At 46.8% G+C, this 26196-nt stretch overlaps 1 protein-coding gene and 1 pseudogene across 3 annotated transcripts in view; both read left to right on the forward strand.

Annotated features, from left to right (window-relative positions):
* Positions 1-4306: 4306 nt before the first annotated feature.
* On the forward strand, positions 4307-4824 carry LOC308521633 (ferritin light chain-like; annotated as a pseudogene). The gene has a single exon. The product of its transcript is annotated as a ferritin light chain-like (transcript).
* A 2718-nt stretch (positions 4825-7542) lies between these two features.
* The window catches only part of NT5E (5'-nucleotidase ecto), a 65520-nt gene continuing 46866 nt past the window's right edge, over positions 7543-26196 (forward strand). For both annotated transcript variants that reach the window (XM_081094408.1, XM_081094407.1), the window contains exon 1: positions 7543-7997. In XM_081094408.1, the coding sequence (XP_080950534.1) occupies positions 7638-7997 (360 nt within the window). In that variant the 5' untranslated portion in view covers positions 7543-7637. The remainder of the gene's footprint in view (positions 7998-26196) is intronic.

Consider the following 26196-nt stretch of genomic DNA (forward strand, 5'->3'; position numbering starts at 1 on the left):
TTTCATTCACAGGCATTCTGGCTAAAAATCAGCAGGTACATGAAATCAAAATGGTCCATCCATGGTTTCCATCCCACAGCAGCTTAATGTGGCCTGGGTGGCATCCGGAGCACACCAACAGGAGGGCGGCTGGATGAGGCCAAGTGCTCGGCGTAGGATTCCCCCACCGCTAACCTTCACGTCCTCCTCTGTACCTTCCCTCTGCTGCCCAGGATCCCGAGGCTTTGCTCCCACTGTAAGGCTTCCCAGCTGAGAAAGCCTCTATCCTGTCAGAAAAAGCAAATTGGGAAAGGGAAGAATACGCCCTCTTCTGTAGTTTAAAAACATAAAAAGAAACTCTCTGTGCCTGGGCCAGCTGGCTAGCCTCAGGTCTTGTCTCTCCAATATCTTCTTCCCTTTGACCCAGGGACAAATCTGAACTCCTTACATGGGCCCATCATGTGGCTTCTGATCACCCCTTCAGCATCACATACATGTGCCTATACAGCAGGGTCTCAAATAATGTAGCTTTGCTCCATTTCATTTCGTTATAATGTTGGTGTATGTGCGTGAGGGGTGAGAGGGGGTGATGAGAATTAATTCCAGGCCGGGCCACTGTCTGTTGAGTTTGCAGGTTCTCCCCAAGTCTGTGTGGATTTCCTCTGGATACTCAGGTTCCCTCCTACATCCCAAAGATGAACTGGCATGGCTAAACTGTCCCAGTCTGAGTGAGTGTGAGTGCGGGTGTGCGTGGCCCTGCGATGGGATGGCGGTCTGTACAGGGTGGGTCTCACCTTGAGCCTGAGCTGAGCTGCCCAGATAAGTGGGCACAACCCTGAACTGGAATAAGTGGGTTGGGAAAGAATTATCTTACTTGTTTATATTAACCTCTTTTAAATGTATACAATGTATTGCTCACCTGGTTTAAATGTGTTGCTCACCTGGTTTGGCCTGTGGACTGATAGGTCCCAGGCTCAATCCTGGATAGGGGTCATGCAGGAGGCGGCTGATCAATGATTCTCTCTCATCATTGATGTTTCTCTCTCTCCCTCTCCCTTCCCCTCTAGAATCAATAAAAATGTATTAAAATATACATATATTACTAGTAAATGTGTTTTAGGTCATTATTTAGAAGTTTCATGATCATTTTGTAACCAGAAATATGCCAAAGGAACTTAAATGATTTTTTATGTCAATTAGCCTATGGTGAAATTGGTTTCATTATACATCACTTTGCTTAAAATCACAGTTTCAAGAACCTGGATGACGTCACACAGCTTTGTGATTGCTTCATTTTGTCTTCATCTATTACTTTCCTAGGGCTGCCATAACAAAATACCACAAACTGGGTGGCTTAAATAACAGAAATTTACTAGCTCAGGGGTCTGGGGGTTAGAAGAATGAGATTTCAACAGGATTAGTTCTAAGGGCTGTGATGAAAAATTTTGTTCCATGACCTTCTCCTAGTTTCTGATGGTTTGCTGGCAATCTTTAGCATTCCTTGATAGCTGCTTTCCAGTTACAGGATGTTCTCCCTGTGTGTGTCTTATTAAGGAACAAATTCAACTGAGTATAAAAATCACAGTGGCTTTATTCAAAGATTCATGATCCAGGCAGCATCCAATCTACCAGCTAAAAAGGAGCTCAAAGAGATACACAAAGCAAGAGATTTTATACCCAGAAGAAAGCAGGAATAAAGAAGTTGTCTTAGGGAAAAAAAAAAAAAAAAAGCAGATTGGTTACTGCAAGGTTACTTTCCTTAGAGGGGCTGGCAGGCATCTATCAGCAGATTGCCCATCTTATGCTGATCAGGTGTTCCTGATTGACTGGGCTAAGGCTGCATTTAAATTTATGTCTGTCTCTGTGTCCAATTTCCCTTGAGTCATACTGGATGAGGGCCCACTCTAATGATTTCATTTTATCTCGATTACCTCTGTAGAGACCCTATTTCCAAATAAGGCCACATTCTGAGGCACCGGGTGTTAGGACTGCAACATATCTTGTTGCTAGGACACAGTTCAACCCGTAAACACTTTGGCCTCCTCTACACGGTAAGAGCTTTAAGGACAGGTCTGTCCGGTAACCCATTTTAGCCCCGGAGCCTGACTGACTGTCCCCCAGATGCTAAGTGTTCAACAAATATTTGCTGAATGAACAAACAGGTGACGATCCCACCTTCTTTGGACTTTTCTCACATCAAATAAAATATGAACTGTGTACATACTACAGGCAAAGCACTAAATTATTTTATTTGTTATTCAATGATGTGAACAATTCTCCCTAATTCTAAAGCATGAGTGCTTGCATACTTGGGAAACAGACACCAATGTATGTTCAAGAATTTGAAGCAAAATTTAACTTTTAACCCAGCATGTTAAGGATTTCATGTGAAAGTAAGCACCTTGGAAGTGTTTCTGAAGAGCTAGGATATGAATATCTAGGGCTCATGGTAAATGGAAACTGCTGAGCAAAAGCAGTGCTTGAGTTGCTGCCTGCTCACCAGAGAACAAGGCTTTCGGAGTCTCCCCTTTGAGAGTCACAGCAGCTCTCAAGGTGACCCTCCACTATAAACCGGAGTAAGGACTTACCTAGTTTTCTGTGCACCTTTCTTTTTCTTCCTGGTGGTTGGTGGGATCCAACAGAATCATGTATTTGAATTCTTTGGACTTAGAACCCAGCAACATGGCTCCATCATGTGATGGCAGAAAGGGGCTTAGAAGGTAACAGTGATTACCAAACCTGCCCACTCAGGAGTGATATAGGTCCTCCTGCCTGCGAGAAGCATCACCATCTCACCTGGAGGGAGGGAGACCCAAATCCCATGTCACCTCTGATGAGGCTGGGAGGAGGGTGGGCCTCCACTGTGTGAAGGGGGCAAGGCCTGATTTGCGTGGGAGGGGAGATGCTGGGGCTACTTCTGCTGGGTGGTCGAGTGGCTGTGAGGGAGGCTGCAGGCTGAACTTCTGTCTGCCCCAGCGGTGGAGCTGGTGGGTCTGAGCTGAGGTAGCAGAGTGGATGAGTGGGCAAGAAGAACTGTCTCCACACACTCTGTACATTCTATGTGTCCCCAGTAACTCAGACCTAACCCTCTTTATTAGGTCTGGTTTATGAAAGGGGCAGATATACACTGATTTTTCTGCTGTGGCCACCAGGAGACTGTGGCAAAAGTGAGAGAGGCCGAAACCGGTTTGGCTCAGTGGATAGAGCGTCGGCCTGCGGACTGAAGGGTCCCAGGTTCGATTCCGGTCAAGGGCATGTACCTGGGTTGCGGGCATATCCCCAGTAGGAGATGTGCAGGAGGCAGCTGATCGATGTTTCTCTCTCATCAATGTTTCTGACTCTCTGTCTCTCTCCCTTCCTCTCTGTAAAAGATCAATAAAATATATTTAAAAAAAAAAAAAGTGAGAGAGGATGCCCAGCTTCTTGAGTCTCCTCAGAAATCCCCAGACCAAGAACTGCTCCTGTCAAATATGATAGATTGGCAAGAGGAAGGGCAGCAAGATATAAACATTGTGAGTAGGCAGAGAATTTGTGTGAAATATCATTTCACTAGAGGCCTGGTGCACGAAATTCGTACGGGGAGGGGGGGGGTGTCCCTCATCCTGGCCTGCACCCTCTCGCAATCCGGGACCCCTGGGTGGATATCCAACTGCCAGTTTAGGCCCTATCCCTGCAGTCGGACATCCCTCTTACAATGTGGGACCACTGGCTCCTAATTACTCGCCTGCCTGATCGCCCCTAACCACTCTGCATGCCTGCCTGATTGCCCCTAACTGCTCACCTGCCTGCCTCATCACCCCTAACCGCCTCTGCCTTGGCCCCTGCCACTACAGCTTCATCCGGAAGGATGTCTGGAATTATGTCCAGAAGGTCGTTTGGCTGTCTGGTCTAATTAGCATATGACGCTTTTATTATTATAGATGTGCCCTGAGCAGTGTGGCTCAGTTGGTTGGAGCATCATTCTCTACACCAAAAGGTGGTGGGTTCACTTCCCAGTCAGGGCACGTACCCAGGTTACAGGTTCGATCACCAGTTTGGTCATATGAGAGGGAACCAATCAATGTCTCTCTATCAAATCAATTAAGAAAAAGAAATAAAGGTAGTTACATGTATAAAAGAGGGGGAACCTGTTCAACTGTGAAATCTTGAACAATTAATTTAACATGTGGAACCTCAGTTTTATTACAATAAAAGTGGACTAATAACTTCTATCCCTTTATACTTTTGTGACCACTTAATAATTTAACAAGAGTGGAGAACCAGCTCTGGGATCAGCCAACACACAGGTGTTTGTTTTCCTACCTTACCTCCTTATTGCCGAACAACCATGAGCTCCCAAATTCGTCAGAATTATTCCATCGAGGTGGAGGCTGCGGTCAACCCCCCTGGCAACCAGGCATCTGCGGGCCTCCCACACCTACCTCTCTCTGGGCTTCTATTTCCACCCTGACGATGTGGCTCTGGAGGGCGTGGGCCACTTCCGAGTTGGCGGAGAAGCGAGAGGGCGCCCAGCGTCTCTTAAAGTTGCAAAACCAGGACAGTGGCTGCTTTCTCTTCCAGGACGTGTGGAAGCCTCCCCAAGATGAGTGGGCCAAACTCAGGACACCATGGAAGCCGCCCTGGCCTTGCAGAGGAACCCGAACCAGGCCCTGGTGGAGCCGCAGGCCCTGGTTCTACCTGTGCAGACCCTCTTCTCTGTGACTTCCTGGAGAACCACTTCCGGGATGAGGGGGTGAAACTCATCAAGAAGATGGGCGACACCTGACTCACCTCCACAAGCTGGCGGGCCCTCAGGGTGGGCTAAGGGAGTATCTCTTCAAAAGGCTCACCCTCAAGCAGGACTAGGAGTCTGTGGAGCCCAGAGGCCTTTGAGGGGGCCCTCTGAATTACCTGGTGTCTGGCTTTTACCTGAGCCTCTTCCCTAAACTCCTAGCCATTTTTTTAACCGCCCTGAGGCCCTCTCCCGTGCATTGGACCAAATGAAACAATAAAGCTTTTGGGGGAAAAAAAAAAATTTAACAAGAGTGTTGGAATTCAGTTGTATTCAAAATCTGCCTTCCACCTACAAGTTGAATGTTCTTGGATAAATTATTTAGCCAGGTTAAATAACATGTTAAGTGTTCTCATCAGTAAAAGAAAAATACACTGTGAACTGTGTAGCCCAAGCGTGGCAGGGTGCCTATGGGCAATTACAGTGAGTGCCCAGATTATTATGACCACCCCATCAGTACAATGAAAATGAAGTGAATTAGTTATGCAAATAATAATAATAATAAAACCTTGAGAGTATTTGCTTAGGAAGTTTTCAATATTCAGTATTTTGGGAAGTACTGATGGGGTGGTCATAATAATCTGGCCACTCAGTGTAGATTTCTCCTGCTCTCACCTCAAAGCAGGCCTCAGATTTTTAATTAAGTTTACCTAAATAAGTGTGTGTGTTTTAAAATAGCCTCATGACATCAGATTTGGCAATGATTTACCAGATATGACACTAAACCATAGGCAACAAAAGATAAAAATAGATAAATTGCACTTCATCAAAATATTAAAAAGTTTGGGTGCACTCTCCCTCTTGGGAACACGCCCGGCCTTCCCTCCCTTTGCCTTTCTCTCTCCTAAGCTCCAAGGGTCCTTCTTTTGCTTCTGTAACAAATTAAAAAGATAGTTGTACACCAGGTTCAAGTAGCACTATTTACAGTAGCCAAAAGGTGGATCAGCCAATGTCCATCGATGGATGAATGAACAAACAAGATATGATATATACATACAAAGGAAGGAAATTCTGCTCCCTCTCCTTCTCCCTCTCCCTCTTTCTCTCTCTCCCCACCCTTCCCACCCTCCCTCCCTTCTACCGATATATCAATCAATAAATAAAACTTTTAAAAAGACTGCTGTTTGAATTAAATAAATAAAAAGTAGGAACTTCTGACATGATACAACGTGAATGAATCTTGAGGACATCATGCAAAGTGAAGTAAGTCAGTTGCCACAGACAAATATTGTATGAGAAGCCTAAAGTACTCAGATTCATAGAGACAGAGTACAGTGGTGGTTGCCAAGGTCTGAGGGAAAGGGGGGATGGGGAGTTATTGTTTCATGGCTACCGAGTTTCAGTCTGGGAAGATGAAAGAGTTCTGGAGATGGATGGTGGTGAGGGTTGTAAAACAATGTGAATAAACTTAACGCTACCAAGTTGTCCACTTAAAAATGGTTGAAGTAGTAAATCTTATGTATATTTTATCCTAAGATGCTTTTTAAAAAATGCTTGATGCATGTGGACACGTGTAAGGACTACATCTGCTGTTCTGTAAAGCATACACGATGGGACACCTAGCAGGGGCGCCAAACTAATTCCCCCCTTCCCTTCCCAAAGTGGCTACATTATTTTCTAGTTATAGCTGCTATTCGATATTCTATTCATGTACAACTTAGTGACAGTCACTTACATACCCTGTGAAGTGACCACCACGATGTGGCTCGCACACCTCTGACCCTCTCCAGAGTTATTACACGATTACTGACGATACCCCCTATGCTGTACTGATTTTATAACTGGCAGTTTGCACTTCTCAATCCCCTTCACCTTTTCCACCCACCCACCCCAATCCGGCAACCCAAGCGGCTAGATTACTGATTGCACAAAGAAATCAATCTGTTCAACAGAGGGAAACACTGCCATTTTCAATTCTATTAGAACGATGACTACTTTATTGTAGGCATTCCTATTACCTTCCTTGCCAAAAGCTTTGGCTTAAAACGCGCGTTCGCCATCCTTAACACATTAAACCCTCAAAAATAGGGCAGACAGAGAAAGAATGCCTACAAAAGCAACAAAAGGCGGCATCCCTCCCTCACCGCTGCTCATTTCACTGCTCAGGGTTTGTTTTAGCTGCCAATAGCCGTCTACGCACCGCACCGCTGCAGTTGTATCATTACGGTTTTAATCACAAATAACCCCGGGCTGGATTCGAATGATTTCTTAGCTTCTGAGGTTCCACGTCTGAACAAAGTAGCCTCAGTGAGTTCTCACGGCGACTGGAAGGAGAGCGCTGGTTGTCCCAGAACCCGCTGTTTGTTCCCGCCGCCCCCAAAGCAAAGCGCTGCTCTCCGCTGCGCTCGCTCCCTCTTTGCTCTTCTCCCCCCACTCCCCACGTCGCCGTCTTTCTTGGCACCTCCTTTCTTCACCCTCTTTCCCTTCTTCCGGGGACCCGCTCGCACAGCCACAGGTCCAACACGAACCGTGCGATTTCTCTTTAGAAAAACTCGTGCCTCAAGGCGAGAATCCGCGAGGACGCGGCCGCAGGATGGACGCTCCCACTCCACCAGCAGCGGGACTGCGCGCCCGGGCTCTCGGGTCGGGTGGGGCCGGGATCGCGGCCGGGGATCGCTCCTCGCCCGGAACAGCCTCCCACTGTTACTGCGGGAGCGGGTGCCAGCCGCCAGCGCCGCCCGGGCGCCCGGGTGCCTGGGTCGGATCGGGTGACCGAGCGGGCGTGCGCCTGGCCGCGGGGCTGGGCTCCCGGCGGACAGAAGGCCCGCCCCGTCCCGCCCCGCCCCGCTCTCCAAAGAGCCGAACTCCTGCGCTCGCCCGCACTCCCGCCGCTCCGCGCCGCCCGCCCGGCTCGCCTGCTCCCGCGCCCACTCCACGCGCCGCAGCCATGTGTCCCCGAGCCGCAGCCATGTGTCCCCGAGCCGCACGGGCCCTGGCACCGCGACTCCTCGCGCTGGGCGCGCTGCTGTGGCCGGCGGCCGGCGCCTGGACACTCACCATCCTGCACACCAACGACGTGCACAGCCGGCTGGAGCAGACCAGCGAGGACTCCAGCAAGTGCATGCACCCCGACCGCTGCGTGGGCGGCGTGGCGCGGCTGTACACCCAGGTGCAGCGGCTGCGCCGCGCCGAGCCCCACGTGCTGCTGCTCGACGCCGGCGACCAGTACCAGGGCACCATCTGGTTCACCGTGTACAAGGGGGCGGAGGTGGCGCACTTCATGAACGCCCTGGGCTACGACGCCATGGTAAGCGGGTGGCCCCGGAGCCCCGGGAGGAGTGGGAACTGAGAGGGAAGCCGGGGTGGAGGAGGAGCCCGTGGCCTGGCACCGGGTGGCCAGCCAGCGCCTGGGCGCGAGGTAGGGAGAAAGGCCAGGGTGCCAAGTAGGTACAGACGCGGAAGTCTCTCGGATGATGCATCTAAACGTGTTGAAGTTGGCGCTCCCACCATGAGATGTGCGTAGTTAGGGGAGCAGGAACCAGCCCTGCCTATCAGAGGAATAAGCTGGGGCACGTCGGAGTTGGGCAGCCCTCAAGTAGACCTGTCACGCATCGCGCTCACTTGCTGCTCCCGCTGTCTTAGAATGCTTCATCTCGGTTTTACTGGAAGGAAAACTCAGGTCAAAGTCCTTGGGTACATGATCCTGGGCACCAGCTCCAAAGGAGGAGACCTGTTATGTATGGATTCCAGAGCCCTTTGACCCCAACTTGACCTTGATGAAGTTCCCAGCCTCAGGTTAGGTGCTCTGCTCAGCTACCTTAAGTGTTGCAAGCTGTTTACTGTCTCCGTGTTTCCGTTCTGGCAGCTAAAAAGTGGGGATAAGAACTCTATGTACCTCGCAGAGTTGCCTGACACGAAGTGCATGCAGCTTCTATACATGTTAGTTCTTCTTCTTACCAGACACTGCTGTGTAAATCTAAGAAACGAAAGAAATTTCCACAGAGGACCAGAATGCTGAAAACGCTGGGGTTTCAGAGGACTTCAATAAAACCAGTTTGGCAGCAGAGATTTAGGAAGCATCCAGCTTAAGAGATAAGGGACTCCTAGAACACGTGCAAGAGTTTAAGTCCAAGCTCCCAAGTTCTGTGTTAAAGATGCTGCCTTATTTGTTGTACTGAATTTTGGAGAAGGAGCAGAGAGGGTTACACAGGAATGAATAAGTATAACCAGTTTGCGTGTTTAAGCAAACCCCTCCCCCAAGTTTAACCCTGTGTACTACCCCTGAGGAAGGAAGTCTGTGGAGAACCTGGGAACCAGAACTTAGGAGCGTCAGAAGAGAAAGGACAGAGCAAGGGTCCAGGCCAGGGGTGGGCAAACTTTCTGACTCGAGGGCCACAATGGGTTCTTAAACTGGACCGGAGGGCCGGAACAAAAGCATGGATGGGGTGTTTGTGTGAACTAATATAAATTCAAAGTAAACATCATTACATAAAAGGGTACGGTCTTTTTTTTTTTTTTTTAGTTTTATTCATTTCAAACGGGCCGTAGCGGGCCGTAGTTTGCCCAGGGCTGGTCCAGGGCAATCTGTGAAGTCCTGGCTGGGGAAGGGCAGGAGAGGTGTGGGCGAGTCTGGGGAACAGAGGCCTAACAAGACACTTTGTATGAGAAGAGCACAGGGTCGGCAAAGCACAATGCTGGATTTTTTCCTGGAAACTTGGAAAAAGGAGGACAGGAAAAGGTGATAAGAGAGTACAGTTGTTTCGTTTTCTTCAACAAGAAAGCTCATTTGAGAGAGAGGAGAGAAGGGCAGATGGCTGGGTTGAAGGTTATCAGAACCTCTCAAAGCAGCAGCAATTCAAAGGGATCCCCAAGCCCCAGAGTTTATGGGGTGCTCAGCAGAAGAATGGTGGGTCCCAAGAACTCTGTGTGGCTTCACAGCCGGACCTGCCTGATGCTTAGTACACAGTAATGGCCAGATAAATATTTATCTAATTAAATTGTTATTAGCCTACTTCTCCATTTCCCCTCCAGAAGGGTAGAATAAACCTTACATGAGTTTGTTTTGATTTCACATATAAACCACAACTTTGTAAACTTTTCTTTCTGCGACACCCTTTTCTCCACAGTTGTGTAAACTCCTTTGGGGTGGTTGGGGTGGGGGGGGCGGGGAAGAATTCCTAGTTTTCTCTGATAATACTGTTTTCCTCTTTAAGTCACTGAGCTCCTGGTGTTAACCATCTTATCAAGTGTTTATGACAGGACTCTGGGCGAGGTGGGGGCCGTCTGCAAGTTCCAACCCATCACCACCAGGAATGCTTTGAATGCTTTTTAGAATGTTGGATGGAATTATTTTCTTTTAAGTTTCACTCAGAGTGACTGGACTGGGGCTTGAGGCTACGTACATAGTTGGCAGGGGGTGAAGGGGGCGAGGAGCTCCTAGGGGGCTGGCTGAAAGCCACCTTCCTGATAGCATCTCATCAGGACTTTGTGCAATTCTGGGGTTTGATGAGCACAATTTTTTGACCTGCATCAAATCCTAGTTCTTGCAATGCTTTAGCATGTGGCAAAACACTGCCCTGTTGTTGTTTTGCAGAGATGTTTCACTGTCCTTTTGTTTATACTACTCTCAGGAAATTATTGACGTTCCGCTATAAAGGTTTCCCTGCCCGTCTGCCCGCCTACCCACTGCCCACTTCTTGAATCTCAGGAAACTGGAGATTCCAGAGTGGAAAACAGTTGTGGAGGGACAATCTCCAGTTCTCTAAAAGCCGGACCTGGTTAGAGGAGCCACAAATAAGGACTCAGGGGTGTGGGTGGCAAAGAGGAAGCTGCTGGAACCCAGCTAAACCCCAGGAGTTCCCTCCAGCAGAGTCTCTGAGGAGGCGTAGACTTCCTAGACCTGCTGCAGCCGGGTGAGGGCTGCTGGAGCAGTTCTGAGAGGCCCACAGGTCCCAGGGTGAGACTGCAGGCCTCACAGACCCTGCTGGCAGACAGCTCTAGAGGCAGGACAGCAGAGCGGGGGAGGCCTGGTGTCCCTGGGCAGCAGGAGGACAACGTGGATGCACTCGCTCCCACCGTGAGGGGAGCGGGTTACTTTCTCGGGCCTCATGTTCCCTAACTGTAAAGCAGGAGGGATAACCCCACCCTGCACTGAACAAAGCAAGTGATAAGTAATTTGAACCTCCCCAGTGCTCAGCAGAGGTTCATTCCATGGGTTCTAAAAGAAAAAAAAAAGATTGAGAGGAAGGGAAGGCTTGGGTTTTACAGCCATCCCTTTGTCTGATTCTGACCACCTGGCACAGTCTACCTCCCTCTTCCATCCCTTCCACCATCTTTTCTAAGCCCCATTGTCTAAACTATCCTTAATGTTTACTCATTGAGCAGACTTATGAAATCCTCCCCGCCACCCAAGCACAAAGCCAAACGAATTCATCTCTTCAAGTGAGAGTCTCACCATTGAGGTGGGTGGGCTGTGAGGAAGGGCAGCCTCCTCTCTAGCTGCCCTTGCTTCCGAGGCCTGGCCCCTGAGCCCACTTTCTGCCCAAAAGACCGCGGCCTTAGCCTTAACGAATTGCTCCAGGGAGCCTGAGCCAGCAGCTGGGGTGGGGACCATTGCCCCTGTCTTTAACTCGCCGAGGGGACCGCTAGCCAGGTACCTATGTCACGCTTAGGCAACCATTCTAATGTGTGAGATGTTTATGTTTTGTTCCTGTGTGTACTTGCAGAACCTTTATTATTTGAGGTGCTTGTTTTTAAATTATGTTACTCAGCTCATTCTGGTCCTTACTTTTGTCCTAAACTGGTATGATCTGTCCCTGTCATTTTGAGTCTACCATGCACATACATATAACTGTGCATCATGCCCCACAGAGATCTCCCCACCACCCCACGCCCCAGTGATGGGTCCACAGAGATCACGAAAATTATGCTGTAATTCCACAAGCATGCTACTCCTAATAGCCTCCTGCCAGTTCCGCTGGGAGCATTTCTTTGGGCAGGATTGCTGACCACAGGCACGTATATGTTGACTTTGACTAAGGCTGCCACATTGCTTCCTGAGTGACTGGAGCCCCCTCCCCCTCCCCCTCTTCCCCACGAAGATGTGAAGCCCTATCCTTACCCATACCTTGTGGCATTGTCCCGCTTTCCAGCAGGTGTCAGGTGACATGCTTGCTTGATCTTGTATTTTTCTAATAAATAGTGAGTTTGATATATTTGTTGATTTTTGAGGGGGGCTTCCTCTTTCCTAATTGCATGTTCACATTATTTGCTCTTTTTTAAAATTGGGTTTGCTCTATTTTTCTTGATTTCCAGATGTTCTAGGTATTGATCTGTGATCATTTTTAACCATTTGTATGCCATACGCATCCATAGACGCAAGCGGTGGTCCTTTTTTAATTAAATTCAAATTATCGTGGCAGTTAATGGGTTAAACTTTGAAAATATTTTTGATTATGTTATGTCCATTAACTTTGTCTATAGTGTCTTTAATTGAACAGAAATTCTTCATTTGGTATAATCAAAGTAATCTTTCCTTTAGCCTTATAGTTTGTACTTTTGAAAGTTTACATGACTTTATCATTTGAAGCTTATCATCCCTGGTACTTATCACCAGAAATTCAGAGCTCAAATTAGATTATTATCTCTCTGCCTTTTGATGATAATAATCTATAATCTGGGGGTATGGCATCACCTCTCTGAGTCACTAGTTCCTTATCCTATATAATAAAAGGCTAATATGCAAATTGACCAAACAGCAAAACAACCAGTCACTATGATGCACACTGACCACCAGGGGGCAGATGCTCAATGCAGGAGCTGCCCCCTGGTGGTCAGTGTCCTCCCACAGGGGGAGCGCTGCTCAGCCAGAAGCCGGGCTCACAGCTGGCGAGTGCAGCGGCGGTGGCAAAAGCCTCTCCTGCCTCCGCAGCAGTACTAAGGACCCCTCGGGGGATGTCCCCCAGGGAGCGGGCCTAAGCCAGCAGTCGGACATCCCCTGAGGGGTCTTGGACTGCGAGAGGGTGCAGATCAGGCTGAGAGACACCCACCCCTGCAGTGCACAAATGTTGTGTACCAGGCCTCTAGTTCTATATAATAAAAGCCTAATATGCTAAGTGTCTGGTTGACCGGTCGGCCATTCGACCAATCAAAGCGTAATATGCTAATGATATGCTAAGGCCGTTCAGCCGCTCGCTATGACGTGTAGTGACCACCAAGGTGCAGACAGTTGACCAGTCAACGAGTGCTATGGCATGCACTGACCACCAGGGAGCAGAGAGTGGACCAGTCAACCAGTCACTATGACGTGCACTGACCATCAGGGGGCAGACACTCTGATCAGTAGGTTAGCTTGCTGCTGGGGTCCAGCTGATCAGGACTGAGCAAGATGGGCCTGACACGCCCTGGAGCCCTCCCAAAGTCCTTCCCCAGCTGGCCAACCTCCCACATCCCTCCCCAGCCTCAATTGTGCACAAGGGGGGGGGGGGGTCCCTCGGCCTGGCCTACACCCTCTCACAATCCGGGAACCCCACTGGTGCACGAATTCATGCACCAGGCTTCTAGTATGTAAAATAAAGGATTTGAAGCAGCTCATCTCTGAGGTTCCTCACATCTCTAAACAAATAGTGTCCTAAGATATGTTTTGATTCAGTTAAAGGGTAGGAAGATGAGGCAAAGGTGCAAAGACAGGAATCTGCAAGGTGGACCAGCCTGGACCATGGCGAGTGCCAGCAATCATGGGAGGTGAGGTACACAGCTTACAGGCATCTTGAAAAGTTTGGGATCACCTCTGTTGTCAGGGGATCCACTGGAGGTTTCTGAGGAGAGCCTGACAGTGGTCTAATAAAAAAGAAATGTTTGGTCTTTGTCCCCAGTTTCTGGGAGCGTCTTGTATATGCTAATAAGATGACTGGTGGCTGGGGACCCTTAGATAGTTTCAGAATGAGGGCTGGTGGCCAGAAAGACCAATCCATGGGTAGAGGTTTGAAATTTTCAGCTTCCCTACAACCTCCTGGGTTGGAGAGGGACCAGAGATTGAGCTAGCCACCAAGAGCCAATGATTTAATCAATTGTGCCTTTGTAATGAAACTTCCATTAAAAACCCCTAAGTGATGGAGTTCAAAGAGCTTCTGGGTCAGTGAACACGAGGTGTTGGAAGGGTGGTATGCCCAGAGAGGGCATGGAAACCCACACACCCCTCTTCTTCCCACCATACCTTGCCCCATGCATGTCTCCCATTTGGCTGTTCCTGAGTTGGATCCTCTATAATACACCAGTAATAGTAACTAGAGCACTCTCCTGAGTGTCATGAGTCATTCTAGTGAACTGCCAAACCTGTGGAGGTTTGATAGCTGATTGGTCAGTAGCACAGGTGGCCCAGGACAGGCAGCGAGCATCTGAAGTGGGGGCAGTCTTGTAGGCCTGAGCCCCTACCTTGTGGGATCTGATACCCACACCAGGTAGATAGTGTCAGGATTGAATTGTCAAACACCCCGTTGGTGTCTGCAGGGAATTGGTTACTGTGAGAAGAACCTCTCAGCGACATAGAAGAATCAGAGTTTGGGAAGATGAGCAGAGATGGATGGAAGGAGAAGAGGCCACAGAAGAGGCTGGGAGAAGAGGCAGGGCAGTAGTGTAGGTGTGAGATGCTGAGAACTGATTTCTATGGATGGGGAAAGAAAGGCTGAATTGGGGGGAGCCAGCCTCAATAGGCCGGCAGCATGGCCTGTGGCTAAAAGGATAAATTCCCCGGGTGATTCTGTCTAGAATCAAGTCCTCTCTCTGCCACTTAGAATCTATGGACTATGAGCAGGTCATTTAATCTCATGAACCCTCCCTTCCCACATGTGAAAGGTGGGTATGATGATAGTCATCATCCCAGAGGTTTAAAGGAGAGGATGACACATGTTAAGTGCTTTGCACCTTGCCGGCCCACAGTAAGGGGTCATGAAGTGCTGACCATGCTCACCTGCTCTCGGCAGGAGTGGCTCAGGAGAGGGTGTAATCAAGAGATGACTAAGAGGGTTCAAGCCAGGGGCAACGGGAGAGTCAGCAGACTTTGACACTACTGCACAGGGACACGGATTCTTCTACTTAAGCTTACCCCCTGGCAGCTAATGCCTGCTATTTGCAGCACAGGGATTTTCCTGGCCTTACTGGACATGATTGGACACCTGTGTGGCTGTGGCAGAGAGGGGCAGGATTTGAACACCCAGGTTTACAGCGGCCTCTTCCAGCTCATTAGTTGTGTGAGTTTGGGCAGTGGATTCCTCGTCTGTAAGATGAAGGAACTGGAGAAGGTGGTCTGTTGCATGTCATTCCTCAGCATCTCGGCCCCTGCCCAGCCCTCTGTCTTGCTTCTAATCTGCCAACATAACGTGGGACTCAATTTGACGCCCAGGTCTAAGTTTGCTTGACAACTCTCTTATTTCTCCCTCACGGTTACTTTCATGGCAGCTGTTTCCTTGTGGAGAGGTGGTTTGGGTCTTCTCCCATTGTTTCCAGATAAAGAGGGTCCCGGATATTGAATGGAGTGTTACTCTGTTGGTAATAGAAAATGATGGCCTAAGGCAGTGGTCGGCAAACTCATTAGTCAACAGAGCCAAATATCAACAGTACAACGATTGAAATTTCTTTTGAGAGCCAAATTTTTTAAACTTAAACTATATAGGTAAGTACATTGTTATTCACTTAATTAGGGTACTCCTAAACTGGCCTTTGCTAAAAACGTCCTCAATCTGATTGAGGTACGTTCGCTGAGGTCAACCCCTTCCAACTCTCCCATCCACACTCGTCTTGTACACTTGTTTCAGATAGACGAGTGTGGATGGGAGAGTTGGAAGGGGTCGACCTATGCGAATGTACCTCAAAACAATGTACCTCCCCCCGCGCTACATATCCCGTGGCTTGCCTGCGCCACGTCTCCCTGTCGCCCAACCGACGGACACCCCCACTTCTTCCAATGCCACTTCTTCAAAATAGACTCGCCCAGGCCGAATACCTACTTCTGCACATGGGCCACGAAGTTTCAATCGCACTGTACGTGCGCGCCCGCACGTGGTATTTTCTGGAAGAGCCACACTCAAGGGGCCAAAGAGCCGCATGTGGCTCTCGAGCCACAGTTTCCCGACCACTGGCCTAAGGAATAGAAGGAGGATGAGCCTAGGTCCCAGCCTGTTGTCCTTGCTGCTCATTGATTCATTCAGTCTGTGAATATTCAGTAAGCACGACCATGTGCCAGGCTCAGGGCTAAGTACTAAGAACAATGAACAAGACCTGCTAGGGTGAAGCTTACTGTTCCGTAGATGGAGGGGGCAGTGCCCACCTTTACCAAATAGAGGCTGGGTAGGGCCTGTGAAGGATGGGGGATAAGCAAAGCAAAGCGAGTCTGACACCTGTGCACAGGGATTGTGACAGTGAGCGTTCCCCGCCTCCCCAGAAAACTAATCCTACAGTCAAGAGAAGCCACCTTAGAGTCAAGTGCTTGCAAATAAAATTCTTACGAAGGAATGTGATATTCTCATATCAAGGAAGCTCTCAGAGTTACTTTCAATAAAGCCGGGAAGAACCGATTAGCAGTGTTAGCTTGGGAAGCCTGAAAGCAGTGGTACTTTTTTTAAAGGCAACGAAGGTTGGTAGTGTTTCTAAAGCTCAGACCTCAGGAGTTGCAAGTGTCTGGGGGTTGTGGGTGCCCAAGCCTCAGTGACGTGATGCTGCATGTGTGGTCTCGGCCCTTCGGCTTCCTCTGTTCCATTCTGAGTTCCACACCAGGGCTGGGCTGGGCGGGATTGACCTCAGGAAAGCGAAGGCAGCCCCGGCCAGGTGGTTCAGTTGGCTGGACCACCGTCCCATCCACCAAAAAGGTTGCGGGTGTGATCCTCGGTTGGGGCACGGAATGGAGACAACTGATAGATGTCTCTCTCTCTCTCTCTCTCTCTCTCTCTCTCTCTCTCTCTCTCTCTCTCAAAAACAAAACAAAAAAATCAATAAAAACATATCCTTGGGTGAGGATTTAAAAAAGAGAAAGCAGAAAGCAACGGCAACTTCTTAGCTTGTCCTTGTTGTAGCATCTGTGTTTGCTTAACTGAAAATGGGAAAGCCAGACAAATCACAAACCAAGTTGGCAGCCTTCCGTCCTTCGCTCACCAGTTCAGCTGTGTAAATCCCTCCCTCTGTTTTCCTCAACCGCATGACTAGAATTTGAAAATTCTCTTGACACTTCTTTCCCCTCGCTTGAGTAATTACTTCTACTAGTACACCATACATAATACAAACAGCTGGAGCCCTCTAGCCCCTCCGAGGTGTACTGAAACCTGCCTGAACCTCAGTTAGTTGAACAGGTAATTCTAAATATAACATTGACATGCATATGTTGCAGGTTATGGAGAGTTTGTAAAATTTTCCATCTGATACGGGAAATAGGAAATGTTATCTATTCAGTGCTTATTTGTTTATTCATTCAACAAACACTGAAGTGCAGATGAGCTGGGCAGAGCGCCTCCACTGTTTCTGCCGTTCCATCAGAAGCCACATTCACCTGCCAGGGCCAACGCCTTGGCTTAAGACTGGAGGATGGAACACACCCCAGAACGAAAAGTGGTTTCGATGCCAGAAATGTATCAGCCAAACCAAACATAGTTTGTAATCCTCCCCTCCTAAGGTTATTGTTGAGTCTTCCTGGGTGATGAGGAACTGAACCCTGACTCTCAGGTTACAGGGTAGACTGCAACCTCCAGTCCTTAGTGAGTGAGCTGGTGTGGAAATGACTAAATTCCTGTGTTGCAAATTTCTGACAAATGTCTTCTTGACATTATTACAATTGGTATCTGTGGATTAAACAAATTCTTTTCTACTGCAACATGCAAATTGCACTGCTCTTAAGTCAATTCTTCTTCATTTGTTTTTCTTCTGACATTGTGTTTAAGCCTCTTGTCTTCACTTGGGGCATTTTTGACTGCCTCAGCACTCGTGTTTTCATGGCCTCATCTGTTTACACAGGTGATATCATTTGCCTGTGGACTTCCCCCTGATGGCGCCATGGAGGTGATGTCACGCTCACACTCTGAGCCCCTGCGGTCCTTAGCGGGCAGGGTGTGCCTGCATCTTTGCCGGGCTGTCTCACACATGTTCCCACGTGTTTGAGGGATGCATGGATGGATGGATAGATGTGCTATGTCTTACTCTATCCCTGCCTGTCCTGTCAGCTTCCTGAGACTGTGGCCTCACACTTGGTACTCTCAGACCCTGGAAGAAATGAATTATTGAATAATACCTATCCCTTCCCAGTGTTTACATCAGCGGCAGTTCTGCAGAGTGGTTAAGGCCCTGGATGCTGAAACCTCACTACCCTTGTTCACTTCCTTGCTCTGCGCCATGCTAGTGATGTGAGCCCTATGCCTCAATTTCCCCATCTCTAAAAAGAACAAATAGCCTGGCCGACATGGCGCAGTGGTTGAGCATCAACCTATGAACCAGGAGGTCACGGTTTGATTCCTGGTCAGGGCACATGCCTGGGTTGCGGGCTCGATCCCCAGTGTGGGGTGTGCAGGAGGCAGCTGATAAATGATTCTCTGTCATCATTGGTTTCTATTTCTCTCTCTCTCTCCCTCTCCCCCTATTGCTCTGAAATCAATAAAATAAAATGGACAAATAATAGCATCTACCTCATTGCATCATAAGAATTAAAGGAATTAATTAAAGGAATTAAAGAATTAAACAGGACCTAGCCATGTAGCAGGAAAGTCTTAACTATTAATATTTCTTTTGTCGTGTTTTTTTGTCTTTTTTTTTTAAAAAAGAAACACCTTCTCTTTCTTGACATTCCCTTATGTCAAGTTCACTGGTGATTTTTACCAGTGAGTCTTCTGTAAACAAAGCTGAGGCTATGACATGCTCCCTTTCTAATTCAGATATAGGTGTCCTTTGACCAAATAGTTGGTCCCTTAGCAGATTTCCGACAGAAAGAGACTTTTAAAACGTTCCATGTTCTCCCTAACTGCAATCATGAAATCTAAATAAAGTTCACATGTGCACATACAAGACACACACGGAACAGTTCAAACTTTGTTTTTTAAAAAAGTACTTATTTCATTCACAAACTAGTGCCAATAAGATAGTAGTAGAAATTTAAATAAAAATACACGGAATGAAGAGAACCGGGCCAGTTGCCACGAGGAGCTACCGGGGGCTCAGGCCTTGAATTGTGATGCAGGTGACTAAGCTTCTTACCAGCTTCCAAGCAACTTGGTTTCCTCTCATTATAATGTTACAGAGAACCGGCATAAATCAAGCAGTGCTCAGCGAGTTTGGAGTCACACTTTACTCACCGCGATGGGCTTAGAGAAAATGAATTCAAATTCTAAGCAGAGCTACAAGCAGAACTTCCCTTTTTATTAAAGAGCCAGCCCTGTGTGTGCTTAGTGGTTATCTTGCTGGTGGCCTTGGAAACTACACAGTTCTACCCAATTAAAAAATGCACCTGGCAAGGCATTGAGAGTATGGGCATATCTAGTCTCTGGCCTACAAGGTCAGACAGCTAAGTTTATCTTCCTCAGTATTCAAGCAGGCTAGAGCAGGCTAGAAAGCAGAGTTATTTTTTTTAGAATAAGAGGCCGTCTAAAGAATAGCAGAGAATTCTAAACAGTAGTTTTACAAAATAGGGCTTAGCCTTCTCATTACAACTAAGTTATTGCTTAACTATTTTACCAAGTTTGTTTTTATGTCCTGCCTTCTTTTGAAAAGTTTTAATGACTCGCATACCAAATTACAGAGTAAAATGGAGGCCATTTAAAAGGAGCAGGGAAACCCTGGCTGGTGTGGTTCAGTTGGTTGAGCATTGTCCTCTGCACCGAAAGGTTGCTGGTTTGATTCCTGGTCAGGGCACATGCCCTAGTTTTGGGCTTGATCCCCAGTAGGGGGCATGCAGGAGGCAGTTAGTGGATGTTCTGCTCTCACATCAATGTTTCTCTCTTTCCCTCTCCCGTTCTCTGTCTCTCTCTCAAAAAAAAAAAAAAAGATCAATTTTTAAAAATCTTTAAAAGGAGAAGAGAAGTGAGTGATTCTGTTATCCATTCAGTTAACATCTGCTGGGCACTGGTCAGGCTCCCATCTGGTGTCACCAAGGGTACAGGGACAGTTGCTAGCACTCCCACCTCTGGGAGAAAGATGTGAGGACCGACAGCCACAGCGAGGACGAATGCTGTCAGAGACATGTGTGCCCCGCATGACTGACACACAGAGACCAGCATCTACAGTGGAACTGGCACGAAGGCTTCTCATGGAAGTCACGCTTGAGCTGTGTCTGAGGCAGCTCATTGCATGGGAGTAGTTTAGTGTTCCTGAAACTCAGAGCCCCTGAAGTTTGTCAGAAAAGAATGGGGCAGCTCAGGGAGACCAGGGAGGGGCTGTCCAGGGAGTCAGGACTGAAATTTTGGTGGGAGGTGGGAGGTGGGAAGCCCCGGAGAGACCTGAAGCAGGAAGCAGTTGGGTGTTTGGGGTAGGGCAGTCTGGCGGCCTGAGGTGAATGGCTGGGAAGTGTGTGAGCCTGGTGACCAGAGACCAGCTAGAAGGCTCTGGGAGGGGCCGGGTGAGCAGTGATGTGTCAGAGTGGGGCAGTGGAGTGCGGTGAAGGAGGAGGCCACTTGGGGGAAGAGGCAGGAGCAGAAGCAAGAGGACTTCAAGGCTGGTTGGCCAGGAGGGAGGGCCAAGGGGAGGAGGGAGAGCTGCCGGCGGTTTCGCTGCTTCTGCAGGTGTTTCTCAGTGGCGGTGGAGGCTCTTTCCCAGCCTCTGGGACCACATGCATCCCAACACATGTCTCATTCATAAGTTACCAGGAGTAAGTGCCCTTCTCCGGGGGCTCCGCCTGGCAGAGGGTTCGCTGGCCTGCACAGAGGGAGGAATGGGGAGCCTCGGGGAGGGGTGGGGGAGGGGACGCAGTCACCGCCATCTCACTCCCAGACAACTCCATCTAGTGCAGTGGTTCTCAACCTTCCTAATGCCGCGACCCTTTAATACAGTTCCTCATGTTGTGGTGACCCCCAACCATAAAATTATTTTCATTGCTACTTCATAAGTGTAATTTTGCTACTGTTATGAATCGTAATGTAAATATCTGATATGCAGGATGTATTTAGGTGACCCCTGTGAAAGGGTCGTTCGACCGCCAAAGAGGTCACGACCCACAGGTTGAGAACCGATGATCTAGTGTCTCCTCCAGGCCTCTGTCCCAGCAGCCCCCTCCTGGGCCCGTGCAGTTTCACTGTGTCTGTAACCCACCTGGCCTGGGTCAAGCCGGGCAGGCCTGAAATGAAGTGGGGCAGAGGGTGGAGGCCTTTCAGAACTTGGAAAAATCTAAATGTTCCAGTAAAACTCAGAATAAAAATTCTGCTGCAAGTCGAGGCAAACTAACCCAGGATGCTGCATCGGGAGCTGGTCCAAGCTGGGCCTCTGTGAGCGCTCCGCAGCCTCATTTACTTGGGGACACGTTTCCCAGTTGAGAATGCGGGCTCTGTCCTCAGTGAGGCCTCACAGGTTCTTGGCCTGTGAGGACTTTTCTGCTTTCAGGCTTGGCGGCTTGCTTGCCTTTTGTGGCCCAGTTTCCTGGTGAAATTATCATTCTGTGGCTTCTGTGGCCATTCATTAGAGGTTTTCAAAACAGAACTCTTCACTGGTTTGGTACCAAGGCCAGAGAGACTTGTGTCTTGTAGCCCACTTCCCATTGCAGCTCAGATGTGGGGACCCGGGCACAGAATCCCAGGTTCTTGGAAGAGGCTGTGGAGGGAACTGCCTGGGGTTGAGGACCAGCAACTCCAGCCTGGGGATTCATTCTCTCCTTCTTCCTCCTGCTCACCAACTGTTTATTGGCTTGTTCTTCTCCTGCTCGCCAACTATTTATTGGCTTGTTCGTTCATTCAGTAAATATTTATCGGTGATTTCCCCTGTGCTAGGTACATTTTAAATGGATTTTGGAGGCCAATTAATGGTTATGCCAGTGGCAAGCTCCAGCCTCGGTCCCCCCTGTGTTAGCCACCACCACCACTGACCCACTCTCACACCACATGCTTTGTTCCCTTCCTCTCACCCTGAGGAGTGTCCTCACTATTTCTTCTGTTTACCCGTTTATTCAATACCAATGGGGGCATTTGTTTATGGAGGAACGCAGGAAATGAATGAAATGGCAGCTCCTCCTAGGAGGAGTTTTAAAAAAACATGCAGACTGATAAGCTACAAGGAAGAGACTGAAGGAGATTATCCTACCCAGTAAAGATTATGGTCCTCCCAGCCTCGCTGCTTGCATTCCCTGGGACTGCCCTGTGTCGAGGAGCCACCATAGCTATGAACAGCACCCACCAGAAGAGCTGCTGCCAACTGAGGAGCAGCTGCTACCACAACCACCCGAGGAGCAACCACAGCCCGAGAAGCCACTGCCACCCAAGGAGCAGCCCCTGAACGACTCAACATCTAGATATGTCGGTGAGATCAAACATGGGTAGACAAAGAAACCTCCAAAGGAAAGAAAAGGAGGATTCGCCAGAAAAGCAGCTAAGTGAAACAGAAGCATTCAGCATGACAGAAAAAGAATTCAGATTAAGGGTCCTAGAATGCATAAACCGGATGGAGGAAAAAATCAACAACTTATGCAAGAAGCAAGAGGAAACAGATGAAAAAAATCAACAACTTATGTAAGAATCAAAAAGAAACGGATGAAAAAATCAACAAATTATGTAAGAACCAAGAAGAAATGAAGAGTGATATAGCTGCAATAAAAAACACCATTGAAAGTTTCAACAGTAGACTAGGAGAAGCGGAGGACCGAATTAGCGAATTAGAAGACAGGGAAGCAAAACACACCCAAACTGAACTGCAATTGGAGAAAAAAATTAAAGGACAGGAGGAGAGCCTAAGGGAGCTATGGGACAACATGAAATGAAACAACATACGAATAATAGGGGTGCCAGAACAACAGAAAGAGGAACAAGGGTTAGAAAACCTATTTGAAGAAATAATATCAGAAAACTTCCCTGAGGTGGGGAAGAAAAAAGTCACACAAGCACAGAGAGTCCCAAACAAGGTGAGCCCGAAAAGACCCACACCAAGACACATCATAATTATGATGGCAAATGTTCAGGACAAAGAGAGAATCTTAAAGGCTGCAAGAGAGAGACAGAAAGTTACATATAAGGGATTTCCCATTAGATTATCAAATGATTTCTCAACAGAAACACATCAGGCCAGAAAAGAATGGACAGAAATTTACAAAGTGATGCAAAACAAGGGACTGAATCCAAGAATACTCTATCCAGCAAGGCTATCATTCAAAATTGAAGGGGAAATAAGAAGCTTCACAGACAAAAAAAGGAGTTTATCACCACCAAGCCAGCCATGCAAGAAATGCTAAAGGGACTGGTGTAAAAAGAAGAAATAAAAAGCTCAGAAAGAAAACAGCCACACAAAAAAAGAAATGGCTACAAACAAGTACCTTTCAATAATAACTTTAAATGTAAATGGACTAAATGCTCCAATCAAAAGACATCGAGTGACTGAATGGATAAAAAACCATGACCCATATATTTGCTGTCTACAGGGGACCTACCTCAGAATAAGGGACTCACACAGACTGAAAGTGAAAGGATGGAAAAATATCTTTCAGGCAAATGGAAATGAAAAAAAAGCTGGGGTAGCAATACTTATAGCGGACAAAATAGACATTCAAGTGAAGGCCCTAACAAGAGATAAGGAAGGCCACTTCATAATACTAAAGGGATCAATACAACAAGAGGATATAACCCTGATAAACATATATGCATCCAATGCAGGAGCACCCAAATACATAAAACAAACTCCTGGAAGATATCAAGGGAGAGATCAACAACAATACAATCGTGGTAGGGGACTTTAATACACCTCTGACATCACTGGATAAATCCTCTAGACAAAGAATCAGCAAAGAAACAGCAATCCTAAATGACTCACTAGATCAGATGGACTTAATTAACATCTTCAGAACATTTCACCCGAAAGCCATGGAATATACAATCTTCTCAAGTACTCATGGGACATTTTCAAAAATAGACCACATATTGGGTCACAAGCAAAGTCTCCCCAAATTCAAGAAGATTGAAATCATACCAAGCATCTTCTCAGACCACAATGGTATGATATTAGAAATAAACTACAATAAAAACAACCCCAAATACTCAAACACTTGGAAGCTGAATAGCATGTTATTAAATATTGATTGGGTTACCAATGAGATCAAAGAAGAAATTAAAAACATCCTGGAAACTAATGACAATGAAAACACAACAATCTAAAACCTATGGGACACAATGAAAGCAGTCCTGAGAGGGAAGCTTATAGCTCTACAGGCCTATCTCAAAAAACAAGAAAAAATGGTAATAAATCATCTAGCTGTACATCTCAAAGAACTAGAAAGAGAGCAACAAGAAAAGCCCAGAGTGAGCAGAAGGAAGGCCATAATAAAGATTAGAGCAGAAATAAATGACATAGAGACCAAAAAAAACAATACATAAAATCAATGAAACCAAGAGCTGGTTCTTTGAAAGGATAAACAAGATTGATGAACCTCTAGCGAGGCTCACCAAGAAGCAAAGAGAGAGGGCACAAATAAACAAAATCAGAAATGATAGAGTCAAAATAACAACAGAACCCACAGAAATACAAATGATTGTTAAAAAATACTATGGACAACTCTACTCCAACAAACTAGACAACCTGGAGGAAATGGACGTATTCCTAGAAAAATACAACATTCCAAAACTCAATCAGGAAGAATCTAAAAATCTCAATAGACCAATAACTATGGAAGAAGTTGAAGCAGTCATCAAAAAGCTTCCAGCAAACAAAAGCCCAGGACCAGACGGCTTCACAGGGGAGTTTTACCAAACATTCAAGGAAGAACTAAAACCTATCCTCCTCAGACTACTACAAAAAATTCAAGAGGAAGGAACACTTCCAAGCTCATTCTATGAAGCCAGCATCACCCTAATACCAAAACCAGGTAAAGACAACACAATGAAAGAGAATTACAGGCCAATATCCCTCAGGAGCATAGATGCCAAAATCCTCAACAAAATCTTAGCAAATCAGATCCAGCAGTACATCAGAAAGATCATAAACCACGACCAAGTAGGATTTATCCCAGGGATGCAAGGATGGTACAGTATCCACAAATCAATAAACGTGATACATCACATAAACAAATTGAAAGAAAAAAACCACATGGTCATATCAATTGATGCAGAAAAAGCATTTGACAAAATTCAACACCCATTTTTTATAAAAACTCTCAGCAAGGTGGGAGTAGAAGGATCATACCTCAACATAATAAAAGCCGTATATGACAGGCCCACAACCAACATCATACTCAATGGACAAAAACTAATACCATTTCCCCTAAGAACAGGAACAAGACAGGGATGCCCACTCTCACCACTCCTGTTTGACATAGTACTGGAAGTATTAGCCATTGCAATTCGGCAAGAAGAAGAAATAAAAGGCATCCAAATTGGAAAAGAAGAAGGAAAACTGTCCTTATAATATCATGTCCTTATATGACATGATATTATACATAAAAAACCCTAAAGACTCCATCAAAAAACTATTAGACTTAATAAATGAATTTGGCAATGTAGCAGGATACAAAATTAATGCCAAGAAATCTATGGCACTTCTATACACCAATAGTGAACTTACAGAAAGAGAGACTAAAAAAGCAATCCCATTTACCATCGCACCAAAAAAATTAAGATACCTAGGAATAAACTTAACTAAAGAGGTAAAAGACCTCTACTCAGAAAACTACAGGACGTTGAAAAAAGAGATAGAGGAAGACATAAACAGATGGAAGAACGTACTATGTTTTTGGATTGGTAGAATCAACATCATTAAAATGTCCATACTACCCAAAGCAATCTATAAATTCAACGCACTTCCCATTAAAATACCAACAGCATATTTCACAGACCTAGAATGAACTCTCCAAAAATTCATCTGGAATAAAAAAAAGACCCCGAAGAGCTGCAGCGATCCTGAGAAAGAACTAAGTAGGTGGGATCTCAATACCAGGTATCAAGCTGACTTACAAAGCCACTGTTCTCAAAACTGCCTGGTACTGGCACAAGAACAGACATATAGATCAATGGAATAGAATAGAGAGCCCAGAAATCAACCCGAACCAATATGCTCAATTAATATTTGACAAAGGAGGCAAGAACATACAATGGAGTCAAGATAGTCTCTTCAATAAATGGTGTTGGGAAAATTGGAGAGATACATGCAGAAAAATGAAACTAGACCATCAACTTACACCATACACAAAAATAAACTCAAAATGAATAAAGGACTTAAATGTATGATGGGAAACCATAAAAATACTAGAAGAATCCAAAGGCAACAAAATCTCAGACATATGTGGAAGCAATTTCTTCACCGATACAGCTCCTAGGGCACTTGAAACTAAAGAGAAAATGAACAAATGGGACTACATC

Source organism: Myotis nattereri, assembly GCF_964212035.1.
Source record: "Myotis nattereri genome assembly, chromosome: 6".
NCBI classification, from domain to species: Eukaryota; Metazoa; Chordata; class Mammalia; order Chiroptera; family Vespertilionidae; genus Myotis; species Myotis nattereri.